Here is a 22,077-nt window from a genome sequence, read left to right on the forward strand (position 1 = left end):
GGGCCCCGGGCAGCTCAAATAGGGGTCCCTCTATTTGCTTTTTATTAAGGCTAGGAGTTGATCACAGCAGTCATGGATTCTGGGATTTTTACATAACCTCCACGACTTCAGCCCCAAACGCTGGCTGTCAGTGTTGGGGGGGGGAATATTCCTGTTTATGGCCCCCAATTGGCTAGCGCCACGTCTGCCAAAGCCCCTGTCCCTGATGAGGATTGTGCTGGGCTCTGTGCAATCACAGAATGTAAGAGCCAGTCCCCAGAGAAAAGGATGGGATGTAAACATCTGTTACCTGGAACACATGACTAAGAAGTTCCAAGGGTGGGACAAGGCTTTCAGCCGCTTTTCCCCTGGCTCTGGCCCAGCGGCCCCAGAGAGCGCAGCAGGCAGGCAGGTCTGGGGGTGGACAGCGCTCAGGGCTTTCGCTAAGCACAACGCGCGTTAACAATCATGACGGGGCCCAAGGGTGACTCAAACAGGCTCTCTCCGCCCAGCCGCCGCAACCAAGTTCTGCTCGACGCAACCAGAAGTTTCCAGCCGAGCCGGCCAGTTGCTCTGTCTCTCCACCTCCTTCTCCTCCCCCCTTCGGCTCCTCCTCCGCCTTGCCCCTTTGCAGCTATTTCCAGACACTTCCACCCCCTTCGCTGCCCCCTCCCTCCGCCCAATGATTGATAAAGGTGCCGGCCTGGCCGGCTTCCCCGCCTGACTCTACCGTGCATGTCACAGCGGCCGCTGCTCGAGCCGGAGCATGAGCGCCGCCACTCACTCGCCCGTGGTGCAGATGGAGGGCAGCGCCGAGCGAGAGCCCCTGCCGCCGGGGTGGGAGGTTAAGATCGACCCGCAGACCGGCTGGCCCTTCTTTGTGGATCACAACAGCCGCACCACCACCTGGAGCGACCCGCGGCTGCTGGCGGAGCCGTACAAGGTGCCCGCTGGGGAGCCACGGTGGGGCGGGGGTGGGAACTTTGTAGTGAAGGGCCCGGAGCTTGCTCCCTGCGCAGCGCCGGGCACGGCAGAGGGCAGAGCAGGGGCGGGGGGGGGGCGAAGGGACGGGCTGCCGAGCCTCCCCATGGTACATGGCCATTGCGGGGCGGGCAGCCTCCCCCCCTCGGTATAATTGCGGGGGGAGGCGCAGCCGGGCTTCCCCTCGGTACGTGGTAAAGGGAGGGGGGGCAACAGGCCTTCCCCTCAGTACATGAAATTCCGGGGGGGGGGGCAGCCGTCCCTCCCCTCCCTACATGGCAAAAGCGGGTGGGGAGCTCGGCCAGCTGGCCCTCCCCTTGGTACGTGCTAATTTCGGGGGGAGATCGAGGGGCAGTGGCAGAGCCGCCTGCCCTCTCCTCAGTACATGGTAGTGCAGTGGGGGTGAGGGGCAGTGGCAGGGCCATCTGCCCTCTTCTCTCCTCAGTACATGGCAATGCAGTGAGGCCAGGAGCTGCCTTTTGTCTCTGACGCACTGCAGTCCTTTTTTTGTGCATTAAATCATTTGATACCTTAGCCCTGTAATGTTTATTTAAAGTTGGTTAAGTCCACCCAGCCTGCCTGGGGAGACACAAACTCTGATTTATTTTTCAGATGTGTATAGCTTAAACAATGGACATCACTAAAAAAACCCTTCCTCGTCAAGGGTTTTTTTTCCCCTTACTAACTATCTCAGTAATTTTGCTCTCTGGTTTTGTTTGGTTTTAAAGCTTGCTTACAGGAAACCTATCTCTCACTCCAAATATGTCCATGTAAAGAGAAGCAGCTGAGAGTTAGAGAGCAGGCATGATTTTTCTAGGTGCCCTCATAAGTGAATCTTTAAAGTAAACATGTCTTGGTTTAAAGAAATGCTGAATTTATAGTGTCCCTACATTTAATCAGAATTAGTGTTTTTTTGTTAGATTTAAGCAATAACCAGGAGAGACAGAGCTGGAAACCCCCTAGATGAACTAGGAAGTTTTTAAGAGCCTGGTGGAAAATAAGAGTTTATTGTCAGATGTTTGTTTACTTTGTTTTAAGTTCCGATATGCTAACCTTTGTCCCTGCCTTCATTTTTGACACCATATTACTGATGGTCATAAAACATTACTGTCATAGGACTAACACAGGGCCCAATTCTGCTATCCTTACACACTGAGTTCCAGAATTAGGCCTACATAGAACAGGGCTGTACAGAACTCTGCAGCACATCAGAGGAAAGAAAGCTCCCAATGGAATATGGAAGGTGCTGTTCAGGCCAGTGCTGAAAGAAGTTTGGTTGGGCTCTGTGTTACTGTATATTGGACTGGTAGTCTGAACACCTGATTGCTTCTGCTGCGAGGGAAGGTTCCTGACACTTCAGAAATCAGCTAAAACTTCCAACTGTTGCCTTAAAATTGGTGCAGTGCTGGTGGTCTGAGGCTTGTAAAGGTATCAAGTTATTGTAGAGCACCAAAGCAGTTCAGTGGTTCTCAAACTTTTGTACTGGTGACCCCTTTCAAATAGCAAGCCTCTGAGTGTGACCCCCCCTTATAAATTAAAAACACTTTTTAATATATTTAACACCATTACAAATGCTGAATGCAAAGCGGGGCTTGGGGTGGAGGCTGACAGCTCGCGACCTCCCATGTAATAACCTTGCGACCCCCTGAGGGGTTCCGACCCCCAGTTTGAGAAGCCCTGAGTTAGATCATCAGGACAGCATTCAGTTCAGACTAACCCTGCAGGTAACAATTGTTTCACCATTTTATCAGCACACTGGAAAGTCTTAGGGCCTTGTTAGTGGACAATATTGTTGTCTGTGTTGATATATAAGCAGAAGCCCACTGTAACAACATTTATTTGTTTTTTAATTATATTTGAAATACATGTAAAATAGACAATTCTGTAGAGGTCTAGAATGCATTTTTATAAACCAGCCCATGGAAAGTATTTTTTTTTTCTTTTTTTTGACTAATGATCACCATTTTTTGTGCAATCTGACACTCGTAACCTTATTCATTAATGTAAATATTGGAGCTTCAAACACTAAATGTAACAGGGAATACTCTTTTAAATTCTTTAGTTTTAGAATGATAATTGAATAAAATTTGTTATTACACAGTTTGTGAATGCAGGTCACAGCTGAGAACTCAGAGTACGAGCAATGCAGTACTTAAGGGAAGCCAGAGGGACTGATTTTTCCTCTCACACTGGTGTGAATCAGGAGTAACTCCACAGAAGTCAATGGAATTACATGGGTATAGAACCAGTGTGAAAGGAGATTCTCTGTATTTAATCCAGATTTTACAAAACAATTTTTTCATTTGTTTTCATTTTTGTAAATGTTCTTCTCAAATTCTTTGATGGGCATTGTTTAACTTAATGACAAAGTAAATTATCAGGAGGTAGCCGTGTTAGTCTGTATCCACAAAAACAACAAGAAGTCCGGTGGCACCTTAAAGACTAACGGATTTATTTGGGCATAAGCTTTTGTGGGTAAAAAACCTCATGTTTTCAGATGCAGTAAATTATGTAATTTTTGTACTATTCTGAAGATCTCAGAAAAATATAAATCAGCCAGTATTAAACAAATATTATATAAACCGCTTTAGTTCATCTTCAGACAGATTGTCTGCATAGAGTAATGGTGTCGCAGTCAGTGTTGACACTACTGTAAACAAATAATATTGATAGATGTTTTGTGTAACAATAACACTTTCTTGAAGAGTAAAGAGTGCAATTTTTTAATGACCTCTGTTATAAATTTGTCATCTCTTGGGAAATTAACAAATGTCTCCTCTAACTTGTTTAAGATAAAAAGTCAGATTTAAGCTGCTTTTGATAATCATCTGAAAACAGGAAAATTTTGAATTATAGTGGATCAGAGTTCTTCCTTTGTGACTGAAACAAAATAAATTCCAACCTTATCTGATGTGAAATCTGTGGTAAGGGAAGGTAACTCCCTAAAACCTGGCAGGAAAGGATTATCTTACAAATCAGTTTGGAAGTAGTTTTGGGGGGAAATGTACAAGCATCTATATAAAAAGAAGAAACAGTTGCACCTACCTTTGAAGAGATATTATGAAAGAAATTTTCCTAATAGGAAAACTTGGAAAATACACCTCTTCCCCGATATAACGCTGTCCTCGGGAGCCAAAAATCTTACCGCATTATAGGTGAAACCGTGTTATATTGAACTTGCTTTGATCCGCCAGAGCACGCAGCCCCGCCCCCCCGGAGCGCTGCTTTACCGCGTTATATCTAAAGTCGTGTTATATCGGGGTAGAGGTGTACTCTCAAAACAGGCATTTACATGCTTTGGAACTTCTTATCAAGGTCAAGGTTAATGCTTCCTGAGAAGGAAAGGAAAATTGTTGATTTAATGTTCTATTCTGTTCCTGACAACACTCACAAAATCCAATTGATTTCAATACAAGTTTTGCATGAATGGCCTGATAGGGCCCTTGGAGTGTGGGCCTGAATTTAGAATTACCTATTCAAATTAGGGGGCAGATTCTGGCACCTTCACTCTGATTTAGGTAGCATTATGTTTCACTAGTAGTCCTATTGACTTCACTGGAACTATTTGTGGAGTAAGGTCATAAAGGTTTTAAATTCTGGCCCTCAAGGGATATTGTGTGTCCCTAAATAAGAATTCTGAGCTGTCAAATTTGCTACTTAATTGGCATAATTTAACAAATAATCTCTGGCTTTCACATTCAACTGTAAATACAAAAATATTTCTGGAGTGGCATTAATTATGATTCTTGTGTTCATGAATGACTGAGATCAGATTTTGTATGTAGGCAGGAGGAGGAATACTTTCAAACAGCTTCCTTGTTTTCTCCCTCATTTACCTAGTACTATTCAAATAGAAGAACAAGTTTTGTTTTGTTCTCAAGGTTGAGTTGAGGAGAATAAGAGCTGAAATGTTCATTCTTTACCCTGCTACACTTGGATAATACAAAAGAGACAAAATGTTTTCTGAGATTTCAGTGATGCCTTGTTCTTTTGGAAAGCTCATAAAAGCAGACAGTGAAACCGCTGACTGTGGATCACCCTGGTATTGGTGCTAAAACATCAGTTTATAATTATCCACATCTTCTTGATGATAATTCATCCCTTTGAGTGACCTGTGCAGTGAAATTAACTTAAAGTACTACAGCAGTGAAATGGAACACAAAGTGTGAAGTCATTTTGTAGCTAACGGAATAATAACTTTTGTGAGACCATTAGTGATAATGAAGCCCCCTTATTTCTGTCATGTTGGGCATGATTCTCCTTTCATTTATTCTGGTTTTACACTGGTGTTACTTCATTGATTTCAATGGCGTACTAGACCTATTATCCCTTAAACCCCTAATCCGGGCCCCCTTTAAGTAAATGGAATAAGGCTCTCGATTACCAGTTAACTGTGGAGTACAATACACGGCAGCAACCACGTGAAGATGTTCTGGTTACACTGGTCTACAATTTTTGAGAAGTCGTCTGCTTCAGAGATAAAATGTGCTATTTATTATGTATTTTGATGTGCTGAATTCAAATATGACAATTAAAACAACTGATTGGCTACTGTTTCTAAGATATTTAAGTTTTTACATTTTATGTCTATGTATATTGTGTAGATAGTAGAGTTTTAATCATAAATTGTAAACCTAGGTCTTTTCATGTGTTTATGGTTGCTTTACATGATAATATTTCACCTGTCCTGTTTATGTAACACTTTAAAAATCAGCAAAAGGGTTATATAAATAAAATTTATTATGAAACAAAAGGCAAAAAAGTATTATGTACATAGTTTAGTCCTATTCAGTGTCTACTCGGCGCTTCTTGGCTTGTCTCTTGTATTCATTAAATGGAGCATCTCTTGTCACTGTCCAGCAATAGTCTGCAAGCATTGATGGGCTCCATTTGCCCTGATAGCGTTTCTCCATCGTTGCAATGTCCTGGTGAAATCGCTCGCCATGCTCATCGCTCACTGCTCCGCAGTTCGGTGGAAAAAAATCTAGATGAGAGTGCAAAAAATGTATCTTTAGTGACATGTTGCAACCAAGGCTTTTGTATGCCTTGAGGAGGTTTTCCACCAACAACCTGTAGTTGTCTGCCTTGTTGTTTCCGAGAAAATGTATTGCCACTAACTGGAAGGCTTTCCAGGCTGTCTTTTCCTTGCCACGCAGTGCATGGTCAAATGCATCATCTCGAAGAAGTTCACTCATCTGAGGACCAACAAAGACACTTTCCTTTATCTTAGCTTCACTTAACCTTGGAAATTTTCCACGGAAGTACTTGAAAGCTGCTTGTGTTTTGTCAATGGCCTTGACAAAGTTCTTCATCAGACCCAGCTTGATGTGTAAGGTTGGTAACAAAATCTTCCTTGATTCAACAAGTGGTGGATGCTGAACACTTTTCCTCCCAGGCTCCAATGACTGTCGGAGTGGCCAATCTTTCTTGATGTAGTGGGAATCTCTTGCACGACTATCCCATTCGCAGAGAAAACAGCAGTACTTTGTGTATCCAGTCTGCAGACCAAGCAAGAGAGCAACAACTTTCAAAGCGCCACAAAGCTGCCACTGATGTTGGTCATAATTTATGCACCTCAAAAGTTGTTTCATGACCAACTGGAATTGATGGCAAAACATTGCCATTATGCAGTAAAACAGCTTTAAGACTCGTCTTGGATGAATCACTGAACAGTCTCCACTCATCTGGATCGTGAACGATGTTGAGGGCTGCCATCACACCATCGATGTTGTTGCAGGCTACAAGATCACCTTCCATGAAGAAGAATGGGACAAGATCCTTTTGACGGTCACGGAACATGGAAACCCTAACATCACCTGCCAGGAGATTCCACTGCTGTAGTCTGGAGCCCAACAGCTCTGCCTTACTCTTGAGTAGTTCCAAATCCCTGACAAGGTCATTCAGTTCACCTTGTGTGATGAGGTGTGGTTCAGAGGAGGAGGATGGGAGAAAATGTGGGTCCTGTGACATTGATGGTTCAGGACCAGAAGTTTCATCCTCTTCCTCTTCCTCGTCTGACTCAAGTGAGAATGATTCTGGTGCGTCAGGAACCGGCAGTCCTTCTCCGTGGGGTACTGGGCGTATAGCTGATGGAATGTTTGGATAATGCACAGTCCACTTTTTCTTCTTTGACACACCTTTCCCAACTGGAGGCACCATGCAGAAGTAACAATTGCTGGTATGATCTGTTGGCTTTCTCCAAATCATTGGCACTGCAAAAGGCATAGATTTCCTTTTCCTTTTCAACCACTGGTGAAGATTTGTTGCACAAGTGTTGCAGCATATGTGTGGGGCCCACCTCTTGTCCCGATCTCCAATTTTGCAGCCAAAATAAAGGTGATAGGCTTTCTTAACCATAGTGGTTATACTGTGCTTTTGTGATGCAAAAGTCACTTCACCACAAACATAGCAGAAGTTATCTGCACTGTTCACACAAGTACGAGGCATCTCTGCTCACTTTGGCTAAACAGAAATGTGTCCCTTTGCAAAATCAAACACTGACAAATAAGAGCACGACACTCTATGATTTCTAGAGCTGATATAGGGCAATTTGTTCAGCAGAGTGATGTAAGCTTCGTTATGATTGCATCATCCATGACTTCTAGGAATAACATGATGCAATTCATATCATGTATGACGCAATACCAGCTTCAGATTGCATCATTCATTGTTTTGCCTAAAAAGCAAGTACTGTCCAAATCCAGTCATTGATTTATTCATAGATCCAGTCAAGGATGCATTTTGGCTGTAGAGCAGTGTTATTTTCATTATTTACTATTGCCCTCTTCCCCCACATATATGAAGAACAGACAATATGTTTATGCAGTTTACTAGGCTTTGTGGGAGGAGTGGTGGTTGTAGGTAAGTCTCTCAACTTTAACAGTTTATGGCCCAGTTATTTGTATGGAATCATGGAATTTGTATGGAATGGAATGTCAGAATGGATTAGGGACATTGTCCGGAGATCAAGGAATATAAAATCTCCAACTAGACTGAAATGAACAGAAGAAAATGTTTTTGGTAATGACTGAAAAGCATTTAGAGTATTAAGGCAAGTTCTTTAACAGTTATTTTCTCCTAGGATACTAACTACTAATTTATTGAATGAGTTGCTGGTACTTTCAATAGGTGGACCACATAACTTATTACATTTCTATTAGAGAAGTGTTTTCCAACAAATGCCATTGCTTTTCCTTTAGTTTCTTTGTTATAATCATCTTCCCTTGGGCATGTATGTCATTTGTTTTCCTGAGTAATTAATGTCATAACTCAGCATGGCTTTTGCCAAGATTATTTGTAACGGTGGATCAGTCTACTACATTGTTCAGTGGGAGCCCCCGAACTTTTGAAAATGGAAATGGACCAAATTTAGCTGGGGAGGATGGTTTCAGGGAAGGGCTTGAATGCTTTCAGGAAAGGGAACACATAGACAAGGCTTAAATAAGTGTTAACTAATGCCCCCACTCCTGTGTATTCTTTTTACATGGACTACTCCCCTTTGATGTTTATTTTAACTAAAGATGGGTCACAGGTGTTAACTGCAGAGAGATTCACTGAACAGATGTGAGGGTCATCAATGGCTCAGAGGCATAGTAGGTTGGGGATTGTGGCTATCTTTCACAGTTACGAATCCCTAGATGCCTGTCACATTGAATGGCATTGAATGGCATCTGCCATAAAAGTAACGCTTCTGAAAGCGGCCCTTCTAGCAAAGATCTCACATCATTGAACAATGCTGATTGCCTTGAAATGATGCAAACAAACTGCATTGCTTAGAAAGACCAACAGGCGTATGCAGCTATCCCCCAGGTGCTCGAATTACCAAAGTCTCCCGCCCCACCACTATAATTAATTTCTGATTGTATTTATCTTTCTCCCTTCAATTCCTCATCAAACTCCAATCTTGGTTCACTAGACCCACACATGGGTGTTTTTTTCAAAAATGCTCAGCATTGACCTCACACTTTTCCCATTCAAGTCAATGGTAAAATTCCCACTGACTCAAATAAGAGAAGAATTTGGCCGGTGGTAAACAGTTTTGAAAATCCCATCCACTGGTTCTGCTTCTCTGTTACCTTGCACCTCATACCATCTCTTACTCCAGTCAAGGTAAGTGCACAGTGGTTGTAAAATGCTACCAAATTTTATTTTGCAAGTGTTTTACACTAAGTTTGCACTGGTGTGAGTGACTACACAAGGCAGTGGAGAATTAGGGCAATGAAGATCCACAGATTCACACCTCCAAGGGTGTAGAAACTGTATTTTTTTGAAATCCCTAAATTATACAGTTTGGAACTGGATTAATAGTGATATACCCTCTTACCTACAGGTGTAGGAAAGATCTGTGCCAGTGTTCCTCCTAGTGAGGAGTCTTGTCTTTAACACCTACAACTGATGCACAAGCATGACTGTTCATTATGCCTATGTGATAAACAGCATTGTATTTGATTAGACAATAGTAAACCAGGTGTAGAAAAGTTTGGGCTGGAGGGGACCTTGTGAGATTAATTAGACTATCGCTCACACTGAGGCAGGACCAAGTATACCTAGACCGTCCCTGACATTCCTGTGTTTCTTTCAAACATAGATACCTATCGGAAATGAGTTTTGATGGACTAACAGTACCATTCTTCTATGTTATGAACCCCCCCTTCACTCCTCTTCCGTGGCCTCAGTACTACATTCTTGCCCTGTTTTTACCCTAAATTACACCTCCTGATTCTGCTTCCAAAGAAAATATAAAAATAAAAGGGGCTGCAAGCCCGAGAGGTGTCTAAAGAGAGGCTTTTTTTGCAACTGGTGCTAGGGAAATCTTATCAGTAAATAGGGTGCGGCATAACAAGTGTTTTTACAGTGCGGAAAAATAATCTATGTGGATGAAGTGCTATTTTAGGAAGTGATACCAGAGGACTACCCTATGCACAATTAAATCAAGATGAAAATTCAGGCAGTAGAGATGTCCTGTGAAGTGAATGACTGACTGGTCACTTGTTCGCTATTTGCTTTCCTTTCATGAGTGGCAGCATGTTGCTGTTTCTTGAGATTCATACCGTCACCTGTGCTCTGAGTTCATGGGACACAGCCAATATTTGGAACACAGAAAACAGACTGGCCACCTGCTTCTTAGGGAAAATAACGTAATGAACAGAAGTAGCTTGATAGAGCACGTTGTCATTCTCATGATCTTTGGCAAGAAAACTCCTGTTGGCAGCGTCTTAGTGGGCTTTACTTCAAATTTATCCCTCTCTCTCTTTGTGGGTGTCAGTGTTTTCTCAGAACATGTTCAATTCAGCCCAACTGACGCAATCTTCATGCAGGCCAACTCCTACTTATGGACATAAAGGGCAAGTGTCTTCATGTTCTGTGGAAGGCCAGGATGTGATAGCCTAAGAGGAATCTGCTTGGTGAGCAAGAAAATTATAGCTATAATTCCTAAGATAAGATTAGGTCATAGAGTTGTGACTTAACAGCTAGAAGCATAGATCTCTACTTTTGAACTACATAGAACTTACTCATGGTTAGATTGTTTCCTCGCTTTTTTGGATGCACATCAGCACATTGTCACTATCCATCAGATAGCGTATACATTAATGGAATACTTACAAGGTATATATTAACTACTTTGGTTAACAGAAAAACAAACCATAAGCCTTATTTGCCTGCACATGTGAAAGGCATGAAATAAAACCCCAGCATTAAACAAATAAAACATCAAAAGCAAGCAGCCTGTTCTATAAATAATGATGTGACTGATTTGATGCCTTATTAAGACAAATTCATGAGACTAAACATGTTCATGAGTTATTCTATCTTTCTTCAGTCATTAGCTAATGATGCCTCACTCAGTATATATGAACACTGACTGTAAGTGAGTGAGAGAATATGAAAATCCTGAGTAGGTGAACTTCTGAGTTACAGCAGTAGAAGCAGTATGCTCCAGTGGATTGAACACTGGACTGGGACCTAGGAGATGGTAATTCGGCCTTAAGAGGCTATGTGACCTTGGTGAAGTCAACTAACCTCTCTGCCCCTCTTACCCACCTTTGTAAAATGCTCTGAGAACTATGAATAAAAAGCACTTTGTAAGTACTTATTATTATTAATCCATGGAAACATAGCATCGCTGAGGAAACTGGTTAGATTAAAGCTTTTAATTAATATTTTAAGTAAATTACTGTTGACCAGTGGTGCCTAAACTTTTCCTTTGAGGGGGCTGGCCCAGGCCCCGCCGCCCCGCTATGGTGGCACACCCCACAGTTTGGGAAACATTGGTGTAGACAGTCTGGGGTGTGCTGATTTCTACTTTTAATAAAGACTCTTAACACTGATGAGTTAGCTAGCTAGATCAATTGTTATACAATTTGGGGGGAGAGGGAGAATATTGGTTTGGCTATAACTTAATTCCAAGAGGGCAAGCAGTCAGGATTTGAGTTGCAGCCACTTCCTATAAGGTAAAAATATTCTCATGTAAATGGAACTGGTGCATCCTCCTTAATTCAGAATATGAGCTACTATTATCATCATATAATGACACTTCTGTTTGAAAGTGGAATAGACATATGTACAAAGAATACTAGGTTACTAAAATGTCACAATCAATTTTGGCAGGCACTTTTCAGTTTATTTTACATTGTTCTCCTGACCTGTGGGACTCCTGGCTCCCTGAAAACATGGGACCAGATCCTGCAACTCTCACTCATATGAAATAGAGCTTAATCCTGTGTTCATGGACTTCAGTGGGTGCCGAATCAAATCCATAGTCTCCCTGAAGCCAGTGGTGAGGGTTCCAGAGCGGATTCAAGGTCTGCAACATAACTGAAAACTTTCTCCTTTGGTGACCCTATAAGAGAAATCCCAGTGGTTTCTGTGAATGTTCATATAACACAGACACATACAGTACATACATTTCCTCTTAGTGCCTATCTGTTTCAACCTCTCTGTAAGAGCTATGGAAAAGCTAAGTATTATAATTAATATGTAAGTCTTAGAGGACGTCTCTTCTTTAGAACACAGCTTAGGAAAATGTTATTGGCCGTGTGTTCTGCAAGAAGCAAAAATGTTGCTTTTCAACTTTTTTCCTGTAGATCCTTGTAGCATTGTACATTTTGGAGTTCAGTCCTACTCTTCTTACTCATGCAAATCGTTTCCGATTTAAGAGACCTGCTATAATGACGTGCGTTATAGTTTGCATCCAGCATATTCTGGAAAATTTCAACATCTGTTGATAGAACAATATGGAAGAGTAAGGAGTGACTGAAAGCTCAGGCATGACCTCAGGATTTGACTAATTATGATAATTTTGGCCTCTGAGGAATGCTCTGAGGAATCAGCTCGATGTGTTGGCCTTACCTCATCCTCCACACCAGGAAGAGAGGGCTGGTGTGTAGAGGTTGTCGTCATAAGGATTCTTTCCCTTCCGTCATGCCCTGCTTGCTGAGGGAGCTCATTTAAAAGCTGGGAGTAAGGTTGAGAATCTTGATGTCACTTCTGACCATACCCTCCCCATCGGAAGCCAAGAATAGGATGTGGTGGCATGAAGCATTTGTGCTGGCTGCACTTTTCTTTATCCTGGTGATGACCTCACAGCAGCATATGCCCTCTTCGCCAAGAGGTGTGATAATTGTAATTGCCCTTTAGCAGAGCTACCAGCACTATGCATCTCTTTCACTTGCAGCTTGTTTGAAATGCAGGAGCACATTTTCCTTGCTGGTTAGTGCAAGCATTATATGATCATGATTGCTCAATGTTCTTTAATGTGGTTGCCTATAAAGTGGTGGATTGACTCTAACTTGCCACTGTTGATTTTAAAGCCATTTATGATGTAGGCTATATTTAAAATCTCTGAACCACTTTCTGAAGGGTTTCTGCATTCACATTCCACCTGCTTTTCAGGTCCCTCCCATCACATATAAGAGAACAGATGGTCAGGTTTATCCTATGCCTTTAAGACCACTGTTGGACCTTACTTTTTAACCTTCCCTTTTATTAATTTATCTTGGCCTCCTCTATTTTTAGTTTTGAGATGATTATTTTTAAATTATAATGTTCATTTTTTTAAAGTACTAAATGTTAATTTGCCCATCCCCTACTGGGGATGGGGACTTTATCAATATTATTATTATTAAAAATAGTTGCATACTCTGTGGCACATTTTACCTTTGTAGCAGCGAGATGAGAGAGTGATTCCTTTTAGTCCATTATGCAGCATTGGTGCACAGGACTTGGATTTCTGCTTGCTTTATTTGAACCAGAAGGGTCGTGAACTAGGTTTTTAATCTCATTGTATTTTGTTTAATCATTTCTTTTTATACATGTGTCTTGAATAGGGACTCTGGCATGTGTAAACATCCGTGTTCAGACATTGTTTATTGTAAGGCAAATAGCACATAAGAACTGATTATAAAAAGTACTGACAAGCATGACTTCTTCCTAAGCTGAACCCTGAGACTGAACATCCTTTAGAGGGGTTCCCATGCTCTCACTTTCACGGTACTACAGTGAAAATTCTGTGGTTGCTAATTCCCCTTCTCTTCCCCCATCTCAGTATCCTAGCTGTGATGTTGTTCTTTTTATATGCTAGAAGATTCCTGTGTGTGAGATGAGAAACTTCAGCCTTTTGTGCATAGCACTGTGAATTGCAATTTCAGAAGATCCTTTTTGACTTAAAAACCCAGTTATTGAAATCTCTGTTCTCTTTTAATCACTTACTATGATTTTGAACAATAATTAAGGATATGATTCTGTTACGGATTCCATGACTTTCTGGGACCTCCGTGACTTCTTTTGAGGCAGCCCCGGGGCCGCCAGAACCACTTACTAGCGGTCAGCCCCCAGGCCTGCTTGAGCAGTGATCCCGGAGTGGCTGGGGTTTGGTCAGCCCCCCTGGGGCTGGAGCGGCTGCAAGCTCCAGCAGTGCTCTGTTCGTCTCCTCTCCCCTACCCTCCCCCCCAGGGTATTTTTAGTAAAAGTCAGGGGCAGATCATGGGCTTCTGTGGATTTTTGTTTATTGCCCGCTACCTGTCCCTGACTTACTAAAAATACCCGTGACAGAATCTAACCTTAATCATACTAAAAGGCCAGCTGTGCAATGGAACCAAAACCAGTTTGCAATGATTTAATTTTAAAAAGCCTGCTCTCTTTCTGGGATAGTGTCTTGACTCCCTCTGGATAGATTTTAAATATGTTTTTTACATATATATAGATTTATTTTTATGTTTAAGGACTTCTCTTTTCACTAAGAAAACCTTTTATTTCTAGAGATTCTGAATTAGAGGAATAATCAAGGATCTGATGAATTTCATATTATCATTTAGATCTCATCTTATTTACTATGCTAAGGTCCAAACATCAACGAGAGAACAGAATTGGACCTAAAAGTAAGTAGTTTGGGGCAGATCATTCTATCAGCAGACTGAGGTCATGAAAATTCAGAGTTCTGTGCTGGGTGACTAGTCAAGAGAGGACTGATGCCTCTGGCATCATTGTTCCCTTCCCTATACTGCACAATAGCCTTTCTGTAGAGATGACAGAGAGATTCAGGTCATCAGGTGTGGAGGGGACAGATGTCAGCAAATCATTTCACCTCTCACCCTCCCCTCTACCAACCCTGCAGTAAATTCCCCCTTCAGTTAATATTACTGAAGGCTATGGAATTGTCACTTAGCATGAATTCTGGGGGCATCAGAGAGAGGACGGGAGAGTCCACAGTAGAATGAAGCTTTGCTACTATCGGGCCATTACAGGCAGAAAGCCAGGACAAAGGCTGAAACTTCAACATTGATGGTCCTTAAATTCATTCTCCACAAATGTAAAAGAAAACAGCAGCTGTGAAAGGAATACATGCAAACAGATTTTGGGTCCATTGTATATCTGGGGTGAAATCCAGGCTCTGCTGAAGTCAATGACAGACCTCCTATTGACTACAGCAGCGCCATGATGTCACCACTGGACTTTATGGTTCAAAGTGACAGTAGATGCTCATCTCAACAGAATAAATATTGAAATAATTGAGTTTTTAAGTGGAAGAATCCTTTCAAATTGTAATTCAATTGAAATAAATGAGAGTTGGTACTTAGCACCTTCCAGGAGTGCTCAGACTCTTGTAGGATTGGGCCCTTAAACTGGTCCCTTTACCTAGAAGAGGTATCTCATCCTTCTCTTCAAAGTGCCTTTTCCAACAGAATTTACATGGAAAGATCTTGCATAAAGGACTAATGTTTAAAATTCTCCTGCATTACTCTGGATGTGAGATTGCACTGGCAGTCGTAGACCCTGAGTGGAGGGCCAAACTTGGGGGCCATATTGCAAGGGCTGATCTGTAGTTACGGTTTTATCGTGTATTGTGGTAAGGAGTGTGATTTTTGGGGTTTTTGTTTACCAGCATAGTTATGCTTATTTTGCTTCACCAAACCACAATAAACTATACTGGCATAAGCACTTTTATACCAGTAGAGCTGCATCTACACTAGTTTTTTTTTTTTTTTTTCCATTTTAACGATGCCAGCTTAGTTAAATCAGCAAACTTAAGCATAGACAAGGCCTTATTAACACAAGGCCATGCTAAGCTACTGAATTAGCTGGTTGCTGATACCGCAACCCATGCAAAGAGATTTTGGAAGACCACAGGGAAAAGGGAGTTATTTTTTTTAATGTAAATCCATGTTTATTTTTATATGAAAAGAAAGTGTTACCTATGTTTGCACCAGGAACAATAGCTTCAGACCAAAATCAGACACTTGTATTGTAAATGATCTTCCAGTATTTCTAGTTAATTCAAGAAAAGACATTATTTACAGTTTGCTTGTACTTTAATGATTAAAAAATTTTTGTAGTGGTTAATTATTTCCATGCTGCAGCTATTTGTTGACAATGCTAGTTTAAAATTTTATAGCAATGTGTGTATCTTTTGTTTTGACAACTGAGAATTACTACCATTTAAAAATCACAAATCAGTAATAACAAGGTTTTAAAAAGCTTTCTGTAATCAGTTTTTTAAAAAACGGAAATTAATGCACTCAATTTGATGATTTCTAGATGTTGTACAAATGTTAAGCCTCCTAACACCGCAGAGACAGGAAATTGTTTTATAGACAGGAAAACTGATAAAGGATAAAGGGAACTGACTTTGTGACACACAAGTCAGTGGCAGTTGGAAAACAAGTTACATCAGTAAGATTGTGATTGCAGCTAGTTACGTAGACTTCTTGGTGATGCATCATACATCACATTTTACTTTATTATCCGAGGTGCAGTTGCAAGGGCAAGTCAGAAGCATAGGGAGAGATGAAGAGTGGGGAGGTAATGAAATGATAGGGATAAAATGAGGGAGGGGGAAGAGAAGCTGGACTGAAGAGAAGATGCTGCAGCTGTGCCACTGTAGCACTTCAGTGTAGACACTCCCTATGCTGACGGGAGGGTCGTTTCTCACATCAGTGTAGGTAATCCAGCTCCCTAAGAGGTGGTAGTCATCTTAACAGAAGAATTCTTCCATTGACCAATCACTGTCTAAACTGGGGGTTAGGTCAGCATAGTTACATGTCTCGGGCATGTGGATTTTTCATACCCCTGAGAGATGTAGCTATGCAATGGAAGTTTCCAGTGTGGACCAGCCCGGTGTCACCGACTAGTAAGCTTAAATTAGTATAAATTAAATGCTAAAAAGAATAATCAGGATTATAAAAAATAGTTGTAATTGGATGACCTTCCTTATGTTTGTGATCTATGTAATTCACAATTCAGGCTACTTCTGGAGGCAGAGGGGGATAGAGAATTTTGTTGCTTTTGTGAGAGGTGCTCAGAGACTAGTGTTGAAGGCCATATAAATACCTTCCTAGATAGATATATACATACATACATATACCTAGCTACAGTTTTTATAATTGACCATGAAGAGAATTTGAGTACAGGGACTAACTACATTCGTAATTTTCCACAAGATGTACTTATATTTATTTACAGCTGTAAATATAATGACAGATTACAGGAGTACAGTTCATGCTGTTCTGTTTAAGGTGGTGTCAATGTTTCCATTATAAACCCTATTTTCAGGGTTTATAAGCGTGCTATAAAATTTCACTCCAGGCAAATCTTTGCATTTTTAAAAAAAACCACACAAACACGCCTCTCAGCCTCTTTGTTCTTGGGCTAGTTGTTCTGCATTTCCAACCAGGGCCTGAGCTGTGGAGGCAGGATTTGTCAGATAGCTGAGATGGTTCACAAATTTAGACAGTCTAAAGGGCCTGAAAATAAAATGTGTAGGACCCTAACATGATCATCTAGGATGAGATAAATCCTATGGAGCGTGGTAGTGATAGAGGAAACCTTCACAAGGATTCACCTCATTCCAGATTGCTCTGCTGGGGGTTGGAATTGAGGTTGCAAGGCCCACCTCCAAACCTAGCAGACTTCTGAGATTCCAAGGAAGATTTTGCCTCTGTACCGGCCCCTAGCAGCTTCCTGATAGGGTGTCTCAATTGGAGCCTTGCCAACAGGGACTGCCCTGCCATAAATATTCCATGGGAAAGATCCAATACAGCTTCAGGAGGCATCTTGTTTGGGGTCCTCCTGGCCCACCCAGGCTCTAACCCAGAGGTAGGCAACCTATGGCCTATGGCCAACCAACGGCGGCACGCGAGCTGATTTTCAGTGGCACTCATACTGCCCGGGTCCTGGGGGGCTCTGCATTTTAATTTAATTTTAAATGAAGCTTCTTAAACATTTAAAAAATCTTATTTTCTTTACATACAACAATAGTTTAGGTATATATTATAGACCAGGGATCGGCAACCTTTGGCAGGCGGCTTGCCAGGGTAAGCTCCCTGGTGGGTGGGCTGGTTTGTTTACCTGCCGTATCCACAGGAAGTGGCAGCCAGCACATCCCTTGGCCTGCACCACTTCCCGCAGTCCCCATTGGCCTGGAGCGGCGATCCGCGGCCAGTGGGAGCCGCGATCAGCCGAACCTGCAGATGCGGCAGGTAAACAAATCAGCCCGGCCCGCCAGGGTGCTTACCCTGGCGAGCCGCGTGCCAAAGGTAGCCAATCCCTGTTATAGACTTATAGAAAGAGACCTTCTAATAACGTTGAAATGTACTACTGGCACGCGAAACCTTAAATTAGAGTGAATAAATGGAGACTCGGCACACCACTTCTGAAACGTTGCCGACCCCTGCTCTAACCTCTCCATAGCACTGATCTCATACCCTGTGGGTCATCTTCTTTCCTCCTGTGAACCTTGTAGGACAATACCACAGAAGTGGACAAACCTCCCTTCCACGCTAGAGTGGGGAGATCTGCACGAGTCATCCCAGCTGGATAGTATAATTCAGGCAGACATATCTAGCTACCTGTAGATCTCTCTATGGCAGGGGTTCTCAAACTGTGGGTCAGGACCCCATTAAAATGGGGTTGCCAGGGCTGGCTTAGACTTACTGGGGCCCAGGGCTGAAGCTGAAGCCCGAGCCCTACTGTCTGGGGCCAACGCTGAAGCCCGGGATCGAAGCCCAAGCCCAAGGGCTTCAACCCTGGGTGGTGGAGCTCAGGTTACAGGCTCCCTGCCTGGGACTGAAGCCCTTGGGCTTTGTTCCCCAACCCCCCGCCCGGGGCAGTGGGGCTCAGGCAGGCTCAAGTTTCAGTCCCCCCTCCTGGGATCGTGTAGTAATTTTTGTTGTCAGAAGGGGGTCATGGTGCAATGAAGGTTGAGAACCCCTGCTCTATGGTAAGGGAATTTTCTTCAGAAGGATTGTGTGGAGCAGCTGCTGTAAACCAGGCATGGAATCTAATGACTCAGCCTAATCAGCAAGGTGTTTCTTCCGAGCACTGAATCATCTATTTTCCTGACTGCTAGGCAGCATGGTTGGCTTCACTCACTTGGCAGAAATTCTGCTTTGCACATGGCTTCAGTTGCTACTTGCTGACTGTTCTTGATTTTTCAGGTAAACTCAGTTTGCCGACATAAGCATATGTCCCTCCAGTGCCTAGAAGGGAATTGCTGCCAGTAGCACTAGGAACACACTGTGTTGATCTAGATTTATATTTGCAGGGGAAATCCATTGATACAGCAGGGAGGGTGAATTGGTGAAGAGGACCTAGTTGTTTGTACTAAGAGTCCAGCAGCCCCAAGACCATCCATATGCAGGTGCTGATTCTGTTCTTGCATCTGTTTAAGTCTGAAATAATAAATAGTTACACTAATATAAAACCATTGTGAGATCAGAATCAGATCCATAGTCTTTAATTGTATGCAGAAGCTAACCTAAAATTATTTTTCTCTGAAAACTTTCTGGGCCTGGTTTTCATTTCTGACTTCAGTGGAATTTCTCTTAATTTACACCAGTGAAAGACAATTCAGGCTCTCTGACTCAAGCCCCTTCCCTCCTGGAAGCACTTCATATATACCTCTACCCCGATATAACGCTGTCCTCGGGAGCCAAAAAATCTTACCACGTTATAGGTGAAACCACGTTATATTGAACTTGCTTTGATCTGCCGGAGCGCTCGACCCCGCCCCCCCGGAGCGCTGCTTTACCGTGTTATATCCAAATTCGTGTTACATCGGGTCGCGTTATATCGGGGTAGAGGTGTATGTGGTCTCATTAACTTTGTTAAAAGAATAGAATTTATTCTCTGCAATTCTATAGCTTGCTGAGTTTCTCAGTACTCGTTGTTTTAAGGAGACACTGGCATATGGGAGGCTCACTCAGTATCTGATTGGAAAATAATTAATTTTCATTTAGTGAATTGGTCTGCTTCCATATGACTGTGCTACATATCTAAGTAATTTTTATGGTTACAACAACACTTAATACTACAATAGAAATGTTAGAAATCCTATTATGTTCTCTTATTAAACTCTCCCTTTACTGAATAATGACATTACCCTCTGTGTGGTAGAGTGCCTGTTACATGATCTTACTCAAATACATCTGGAACTTGGCCCTTAGGAGGGCCTCAAAATAGAATGACAGTTGCAGGAAGAACTTTATTAGAGGACTTATGAGGGAGCTTGGTACAAACCACTTCCATCTTATGCAGAGTATTAGTATAAGCATAATCCTGCACCATGTAGACTTATCTTCCATTCCCTTTGTTAGATTTCCTTTTGGTATCCTCCCTTTATTACTCTCTTCTTTTGTTATTCTCCCCTTAGCAGCTATTGCAACTGAATCACATTTAGCTGAAAGCAGATACATTTTTCAGTATCCAGCATCAAGAACACTCTTTTAATAGCCAGTGGAAAGAACAATACTGACGAACATTGCTTTTCTGATAATCTCCTGTTTTCTTGAGAATTCCTTTGTCTATAAATGGGCTTGATTCTAAAAGTTGCTGAGGGATCTCTTTCTGATCTCGCACTGCTGTAAATCAGACATGTCTCCACTGAAGTCAGTGGAGTTACACTAGTATAAAGCTTCTATGTGTCAGATCAGAATTGCAATTATGAAATGTGAAAAATTTGGATATGTTTAAGCTTAAAGTTGCTGTCTATCAGAAGTGAAAACTTAAAAATATCCCTAGACAAATAATTTGTTCATCTTTTTTTCCCTACTGCACACAATTCTGAATGATTAGCAGTTGTAGTTATCCTCTGCATTAGAATGTGATACCAGTTGCTCATGCAAAGGAATTTAATTAGAAATAAAGGAAGTTTTAAAGTTCTGACATACAGTTCTTTCATTGCTTTGAAGATGGAGGTTTAAGATTACTTGTTCTTATGAGTTACATTGGTCCTAACTTCTAAACTTTTCCCATGTGGTGTTTTTAATTTTTAGGAGGGCCAATCATCAGCAAATGGTCCTTCTCCAAGGCAGCCACAAGTAAGAGAAGGAAGCATGGGATACCCTCAACTTCGTGCTGGCTACATCGCTATTCCAGTTATGCATGAAAGTGCTGAGAACAGACAGCAGCACCCGTATTACTCTGTTCATCAGCCTGGCATGCAACGATACAAAGCAGAAACTGTTCCCACCACAAAGCGGGCACAGTCACCTTTAAGGGGGGCCTATGCCCACTCGGAATCCCCTGCTAGAGGACCAGCTGAAGCTGCTCAGACAGATAAACAATGTGGACAGACAACAACAGCTGCAACAGCCCAAACTCCAGCCTCACATGGGCCTGAGGTAACTTGTCAGTAGTGCTGGGGTGTGTTTTGCATTACTCTCCAACATTTGTGACCTAAAATGGCATTACAGCTGATTTATCCCTCAAAAGGCCAAAATTACCATAGAATTACATTTCCCCCCCAATACTTTCAAAGTATTAATACAAACATAAAAATGCACTTTTTAATGGTTCTGCTGACAGTCACTTCAATTTAAATGCTTTACATTTTATCTAGCATCACAGTGTCTCACTCACAAATGACTGTGCAGAAAGAATTGCACATAGATTGATTCTGTCTCTTGTCTCAGAAACAGAGGCATATAAAGCCCGATTCTCCTCTCACACTGGTTGACTTAATGGAGTTATTCCTGATTTACACCAGTGTAAATGAGAGCAGAACTGAGCCTACGGTGTTCTGTGACATAACTATGAAACAATGTAAGTGAAAAAGCTAAAAACAAACCAAACCAGACAAAAAATAAAGGCTGCTATTGTTTAGTTGTTAATAAATGAGACCATTTTAGAATCCACCAATCTGCACTAATTGCAGCTGAATATTTTTAAAGTGCATATTATTTTTAAATGTATATATCATTTGAATTCATTCTAAAAAAAGCTTTAAAGATGAACTGAAAAATAATTTTTCTGCCTATGCCCTTTACTAATTTGTTACTATATATTCACAAAGATTTTTCATAAAAAAGACTCTGCTTGCTTTGTATCTCAGATGTACCAGGACTTGGTTTCCTATTTTCTCTGGAGAGCCAGAGTTGAGATAATATCCTCACAACAGACTGAAACCTGAGCTTGAGTTTTCCCAGCCCTGAGTTGAGTGGGGAGTGAATGTTGAATTTGAGCCATATTACATCTTTTAACTGAGTTTGTACTCAAATAGTGGCAGGATTCACTCTTCATATGATTGGCCCATACACCACATGATTTTAAAATTCTGTGTTTTGTCCCTGAAGCCCAGGGTGGCACATGATAGAATAATGAACCAGCTACTGGGTTTTGGGTTGT

General features: G+C 41.9%; 1 protein-coding gene across 1 annotated transcript in view; it reads left to right on the forward strand.

The window, feature by feature from the left end:
* Positions 1–700: 700 nt before the first annotated feature.
* BAG3 (BCL2 associated athanogene 3) overlaps positions 701–22,077 on the forward strand; it is a 28,127-nt gene continuing 6,750 nt past the window's right edge. The window contains exons 1-2 of the mRNA XM_024206233.2: positions 701–922; positions 20,727–21,074. Of these exons, the coding sequence (XP_024062001.2) occupies positions 746–922; positions 20,727–21,074 (525 nt within the window). The 5' untranslated portion in view covers positions 701–745. The remainder of the gene's footprint in view (positions 923–20,726; positions 21,075–22,077) is intronic.

This window comes from Terrapene carolina, unplaced genomic scaffold (genome assembly GCF_002925995.2).
Source record: "Terrapene carolina triunguis isolate 2854851 unplaced genomic scaffold, T_m_triunguis-2.0 Scaffold95, whole genome shotgun sequence".
Taxonomy (NCBI): Eukaryota; Metazoa; Chordata; order Testudines; family Emydidae; genus Terrapene; species Terrapene triunguis.